The 7138-nt window shown below is 38.8% G+C and overlaps 1 protein-coding gene across 6 annotated transcripts in view; it reads right to left on the bottom strand.

The window, feature by feature from the left end:
• Window positions 1-1261: 1261 nt before the first annotated feature.
• The window catches only part of LOC143039600 (uncharacterized), a 96840-nt gene continuing 90963 nt past the window's right edge, over window positions 1262-7138 (bottom strand). For 5 of the 6 annotated variants that reach the window (XM_076209848.1, XM_076209850.1, XM_076209849.1 and 2 more), the window contains one exon: window positions 1262-3472. In XM_076209848.1, the coding sequence (XP_076065963.1) occupies window positions 3272-3472 (201 nt within the window). In that variant the 3' untranslated portion in view covers window positions 1262-3271. The remainder of the gene's footprint in view (window positions 3473-7138) is intronic. The other variant, XR_012967654.1, reaches the window with a different exon arrangement.

Raw genomic sequence — 7138 nt, 5'->3', positions numbered from 1 at the left:
CTTACTTTTTTTCACACATGGAGAGCTGACAAAAGGTAACTGCTCTCCTTTCTCTACCACTATGAGTTGGTCACATAGAAACAGTCTCACACTGAAACAACAGACAGTCCGATGTTTTTTCCCAGGGAGATCTGTGGGAGGTTGTGAGGATCATTGCCAGCCACTGAGGCTGTGGGTTTTCCACATAGTGAAATTCGAGGCAATGATTGACTGGTTATGAAATATGGTAGGAGTACTGCAGTTGACAGGATCTGATACTTTTATATTAGAGGATGATTCTCTTCCAGTAATTCTTACCTTGGGAAGAAGAGAGGAAAAAAAAAGTGCATGTATCATAGGCAATGACTAGACGTGTGCAAACAATTACTTTCTAGTGTTGGTGGATGATTTATGAAAACCAGTTGCTTACTTGAGTGTGGTGGATACAGTTATCAAGAAAGTAATATACTTACTAGGAGAGAAAACCTGTAGCCTTCAAGATGCTAACAACAGACCCTGGATAGGACCAGAAATCACCAAGGGAAAAGATATTGTGTTATCTGGGGATTAAGAGTGTGGGGCACTGTAGTATGAGGTGTGTCTGTGTCTTCCGTGAGGTGGTTTTAGATGGGGCAGTTTTTTTTTTTATTATTTTTTTTTTTTATGGAGCTTATCCTGGGGATTGTTGGAGGATTGAGTTTGGTGGTCTTTCTTCAAGGGCTTGTTTAATCAAAGTTTGTATGTGTTGTGTGGATATTTTGTGTAGTATAGGTGGTAGGTTGTTATATATGTTTGAGCAGTATGCTGCTGGTGTAGTTCTTTTGCTGCATTCTGTTGATGGTGCTCGTGAACTGTAGTGTGAGGGGTGTATGATGTTTAGAGTTCTGGCATAAAATTTTATTCCTGTAATTTTTGGGAGGGATGAGATAGCTCATCTGCAAAATGATTTATGAGTGTTTGCTTGTTGTCTGTTTGAGGGTAGGGTGACTGTTGTCATGGTGATTGTTGTGTGAGTGTGGTGTGTTACTATTGGATAATATAATGCTGTTGAGTGTCTTGTGCAGTTTATTGGTGTTTATTTTGTGATTAATTGTGTTGAGAATGGTTTGCCAATTTAGTGTTTTTTGTTCTTGTTAGTACTGTTTATCTCAGTGTTAAGTGTTTGTAGTTGGTCTGTTATGCTCTGAGGGATAGGTGTGGGGTGGCATATTGGAATGTGTTGCAGTGTTTGATGAGGCCTTGGTATATAGACAGACAGACATTTTAGGATGATTGAAAAACATTTTAAGGGTACAATAATTTATTAAATAAATACTCTTTATACCAATATCCAACCACATAATCCCACACTATTTAAATTAATAGAATAAGAAATAACAATGAAGACATTAAAATTGGACATCTCAAATACTATATTGCTTCACCAGCTACTTTCTCAAATGCCTTTTACAAATCTATAAATGCCACATATAGATATTCTCCCCCGTTCATTTAAACTTGTTTCTTTCGTAATGAACCCCTGATCTGTACATTTCTGCTTGTCTAAAACCAGGGATGGGTAACCACAGGCACTCATGCCAAATGTGCCAAAGACTTTCCTCCATCACACAAAGAAACAATGTGTGCAAACACTATTCAAGATTTTGAAAAAAATTGATGCTGAGAGATACAAAGACGGGTCACCACGAGCATAGCTCCCTTCCCGTATAATACAACTAGGTAAATACACAAAGCACAGACTTACCTAAAAAATTGTGTAGATAAACTGCCAACTTCTTTGTTGAGTTTTGTATTCAACTCAATATGATTTGATAAATTTTATGTATGTATATATATATATATCTATATATATATATATATATATATTCACAAAAAATGGTAAGTGAAATCTTACATACAACAATGTTCGTAGGTATACTAGTTTTGTCCTGTCTAGTTGTTGCACCATTCACCAGGTGGCTAGACATGGCATAACACTTTTCCCATAATTTCGTGTTTTGTAAATAAAATCATCAGTTAACAAAAGCCACATTTAGCTACATGAGGGTTCAAACTTAAATCTAAATGAAATACAAATTTCACACCACAAAAGGCTCTACATATCCAAAGTGATTATTTCATTTTCAGTGATTGCATAAAACATACTTGATCAAGAGTTGGCAAAGACTGCTGCTCTGCATAAATGTAAGTTTTTATTAAAACTATGTGAAATTAAGAATTACTTTTTTACCAATATTAATTTTTTTATTTTTAAACTGCTTTATATAAGAGCTAAAATTGCACAAGGGCAAAATTGACCTTTAAGCAAAAATTACTTTAATAAAATCTGCATTCAATCAATCTGACATCATGTTTACAATATTCTTCAATTTTACATCTGTGTGGATTTTTTATATATGAAGAGATTCCCCCAATATATATTAGATAGTAAATACTAACATTCCTATCAATTTCAGATGGCACACAAGAAACTTTTTGCATCAAGGATTGGCCGATTTTGGCAATCACACTTGCAAAGGTTACCCACCCCAGTCTAAAATTATCCTACTCTTCTTTTACCTCCTCTTGTGACATCCCTTTGTGATCAGTTATTCTTCTGCACTTCCCCTGGTATACTAAACTGATTCCTCTAGTCCTTATATCCCATTTCTCTCCCTTATAATTATAAATTGGCACCAGATATGCTCCCCTTCAGTCTTCTAGAATCTCCCACTAGTTTTACACCATTCATAAGTCCTCTGCATATAATCCACTCCCTCAGTATACCATCCATACTTTCATCTACTCCTGGTGACTTCCTTATCTTCAATATTTCCAATGCCCCTCCTGATCCAGTCTTTATTCAGTCTCCATTCACTCAAACACCACTGTTGTCAGTTCCACTCTTATTAATCTTTACCACAGAGCAATCTTTTTAAGTAAATCCTCAACAGTTTTTTCACTTTCACCTCCTCATTTACAGTTTTCCTTTCTCTGATTTTTCACCTTCATCACCACTTCCCTTGATTCCTTGTTTTATTGGTTTCAAACAAAGCTTTGAACTGCACTGTAATTGTCCATGAAAAAAGTATTATGAGTACATGCCATCAATGGAAGGAAATCTAAAATTAATTGTTCACACTTATAAAACAGAGAGATTCTATTGCACCGGTTTTAAATGTATGTCTTGAGACCATATAAAGAGAACAGGTTCGATCATATTTCTATCTGATTGTTACAGACAGACATACACCCAAAGGCCCTTTCCCCCTTACAAAGAGGTTCTTCCTGAGATGAAAAACATCTATCAGGGCTACTGATTTGGCTGCTGTTGCTGCTGCTGTGGTTGTTGTTGCTGCTGCTGCTGCTGTTGCTGAGGCTGCTGCTGTGCCTGTTGCTGTGGTGTCTGCTGTTGCTGCTGTTGTTGCTGTGTCCTCTTAGCAGCCGTAAACACAGCCAATTTTTGTTGAAGATTTGTGCGGTTGATCTGGCCTTTCTGGAAAGCTCGCTGTAGCTGTAAATGTCAAAATCGTGTTAACTCCACAAAGTTGACACAAAAAGTTGTGCTATAAAAAGTAATACCCAACAATGGTCATGCTTGTTATAATAAGACACAAGTGCAAAAAAAATGTGCAACCTGAACACCACAGTGACCAAAAATTTGCATTTTGCATGCATCTGAAACCTTTAAATATTACAGGCAGAACACAATGTTGTGACAAACAAAACCTTAAGATTTCATGGGCAAAATAGACTTAATTATGATGGTTGGAGGGAATTTCAAGGGAACACCAAGAATAAGGTGGATGGCTGGGGTGAAGGGGGGGGGGGCACTGAAAGCATGAGGAATATCTGTCCAGCAAGGAAATGAGTGTGTAAAAAGATAGGAGTAAATGGAGTGTAGTTGTTAAGGGATAAAGAAATGACAGACTGAAGGAATGCTGTTCTGTAAATTTTCTTGAGTGGATGAGTGAGTGTGTGTGTGGGAGGGGGGGGGGGAGTGTCACCAAAGACTTAAATGGTTTAGGTAAACCAGCTCTGGGTGTTGGGTATTGCTGTAAGTGTTTTGACCGATTGATTTTTTTATTTTTTTTGCTTGAAGGCCAAGCGCCAGAGCTGTAAGTGTTTTGTCTGACTGACCTGACCAGTAAGGTGGGGAACAGGCTTGACCCTTTGTCAGCAAGGTGTGCTAAAATGGGAAGGTTCACCAATGGGTGGGGTGGAAGAAAGGCGTATGCCTCAACTTCGTCACCCAACTTATAAGAAGGAAAAGACATTTTATATATGTATTAATAATTTTTTCTTCCTAAAACAGGATTTCACTCAGTTATAGAGTCAACATCAGATGTTTCAATAGCATGTGGATTTACTAAAAGCAATTAATTAATCCAATGACCCAGATTTCTCTTGCAGCAGATTCATGGTTCTCGGGTAACCAGCTACAACCACCAGATTGGCCCATAAGTCACTCAAGTAACAGATATTGTGATGTCTGGGTACATGTAGGGTGGAAAAATATAAGATGAAGTACAAATATTCTGTGTCTTCTGTGACATGGGTGCATCTACGGTAATTTGTTTCTATGGCCAGGTCTATTCTGTGCTGGATTTTTTTTTTCAGTGAAAGATGGTGACTTGATAGTAGTTATGATAAAAGAGGTCTTGTTTCTCTTGGAAAAGATTTTTCTGTGGGAGCTAATGTTTGGAGGAATTTGATGGTGCAAGGAGTTCGGTGATCCAACTGTGAAACGACTGAAAAAGAAGTGGGCTAAATATACTTGGAGGTGATAGGGATCTGGCAGAAAATTAATTGAGTTTCAGAAAAGGAAGGTCCTCTGTAACAAATATATACACATAGATACAAATACCAAAAGGCTTTGTCCCCTTTATAAAGAGGGTGGAGGAGTCTAGGCATACAACCACACTACACATCACATATCCATCCAAAAATCCATTCACTGCTCCTCCCATCTCAGCAGGTCACGGAAGATGGTTCCTGCCTCCTGCCACACTGCTTGGGTAAGAGGCAATACAGTAAGACACGGCACTTCCTCAGTAGGGCACAGCAGTCAAAGCTGGTTGACCTCCTCATTCCTTCACTATGTGGTGATTTTCATTATGGTGACTTCCCCACCAGCAACTTACAATTCAAATGTCTATGACACTCTACCACCTATACAAAAACAACACATCCACATAAAAACACATTCACACTCGGATCATATGGTATGTTCTTCAAGACTGACCATCAAACTCCCTGTTTCATTAAACAGCTTCCCCAGACGTCAGCCTCACAGAGACATCCCTTCCAAGAAAAGTAAAAAAAGTACAGACTAGGCCTTCCACAAAAACAAACTGCCCCAGATTCAGCCATAACACAGGGAATAATGAACATCCTGACAATATAATATTATTTCTTTCCCAAATGACTTACAGGCCAATGCAGTGGCTTGTTCTAGTTACTTAGGAGCCCTGGGTATCTTGCATGAGAGACCTGGGGCAACTTATATATATATATATATATTGTGTGTGTGTGTGTGATCCTGCTTCCTGCCCACTACCTGGGTCAGAAGCAATACAGCAAGACACAGCACATCCACAGTAGCACCAGCTGCTTCATTTACACAGTGACCCTCCCTCCTCATTCCCTCATGCAAGAAATAAAGATGACAAGGAGAAATCCCTATATATCATGTCTACATACACAGTGAAACTCAGGTTATAAACACCTTTCATAATAAAAAAAAAAATTCAACAAAATAGGTCTCGGGTAAAAATAAAATGTTGTCGTCAGTGGTAAACACACAAGCTGGCAACAATGTGGGACGACAAGATGGGAGTATTAGTAGGAAAGTGTCAATTGCAGTGTTGCCACAGTTTTTTAGAACAATATCACCTTGATAAGGCAACAGCAATATGAAGTATACATATTTCTGATGACAATGTCATGTCTAACTTTAGAATAACCTTAAAATGTAAAGAAAAACATATCTCACAGGACAAATTTTTAGTGAAACAGGCTCGGTGAGTCTTGTAGTCAAGTAGTGCTAAGAGACAGGAAAGTGTATGAGAAGGAACCCCACAAAGATAGTTACCTGATGTTATGGAAGGTACTTATCCTTCCAAGTAATAAAAATTCTCCCTTTCTCTTTCATCACCTTCCATTTATGCTGCTAACTTAAGAAACCAATGATGGATACCTGCATGTGGTGGTCCTACAAAATGGACACTGCAGCTGCCCATTTTCAAAATCCATCAATAACCTTCCCTCAATCAGGAAGTGCAGCCCTGAGAGGCTGGCACTCAGTCTCCAGACTGGGCCCACAATCTCTACTTATCAACTTCAATCATATTTCTTACACTTTTTCATGCATGCTGAGCTGAAAACTGCTCTCTTCTCCATACCGCTTTGAGCAGGTGACAGAGAAACAATCTTACACTCACACAACACAGACAACAGTCCAAAGCTTCTTTCCAGAGAGATCTGTGGGAGGTTCCAAGGACCATGCCAGCCACTGTGGAGCTGCAAGTTTTCCACTTAGTGAAACTTGGAGCCAACAATTAACTGACTGACTCTCCTTCATGTAAGTACAGTAAAATCAAATTAAGTTTTTGTCTATATTTAATCTGTTTAGTATTATTTTTTGTTTGATTTAATTATTTTTATCATAGTTATTATTATTATATATTTTCTTTTTTATTCATTCCTTCAAGGTCACTACAACAGCAAAACAAAAGTGGATGGAATGAACCTGAAGGAATGACCAAGGATATGACTGGATACAGTGAAAAGGGGCTTTGGGCAAGAGGGGAATGTCTGCTGAGCAGGGAAGGGAGAAGGCAGGGGATTGATGCATGTGGAGAATGGTTGTATATGGATATTCTGACTTTTGAAACACCCTGAAGGTATTTCTCTCCACATTCTCTATTTTCTGTATGAGGGGACAAGGAGGGAGGGTTGCTGTGTAAGTGAAGCATCCCTGCTGTGGATGTGCTGTCTTGCCACACTGTTTCTGACCCGTGCAGTGGGCAGAAGATGAGAGAAAAACAATGGATGGTGAAAGGGAGTGGATTGGGTGGGAGTAGGTGCATGCCTTGACTGGCTACCTCCCTTATATTAGGGAAGGCAGCCTTGGTATATAGACGGACATACATATACCAAGGGATCAATGATGGGTACC

The sequence above is a fragment of the Oratosquilla oratoria genome, chromosome 26 (assembly GCF_046742065.1).
Source record: "Oratosquilla oratoria isolate Oo_2021 chromosome 26, ASM4674206v1, whole genome shotgun sequence".
Lineage (NCBI taxonomy): Eukaryota > Metazoa > Arthropoda > Malacostraca > Stomatopoda > Squillidae > Oratosquilla > Oratosquilla oratoria.
Note: the sequence above shows the minus strand (reverse complement) of the source record. Positions and strands in the feature narration are given on the sequence as shown.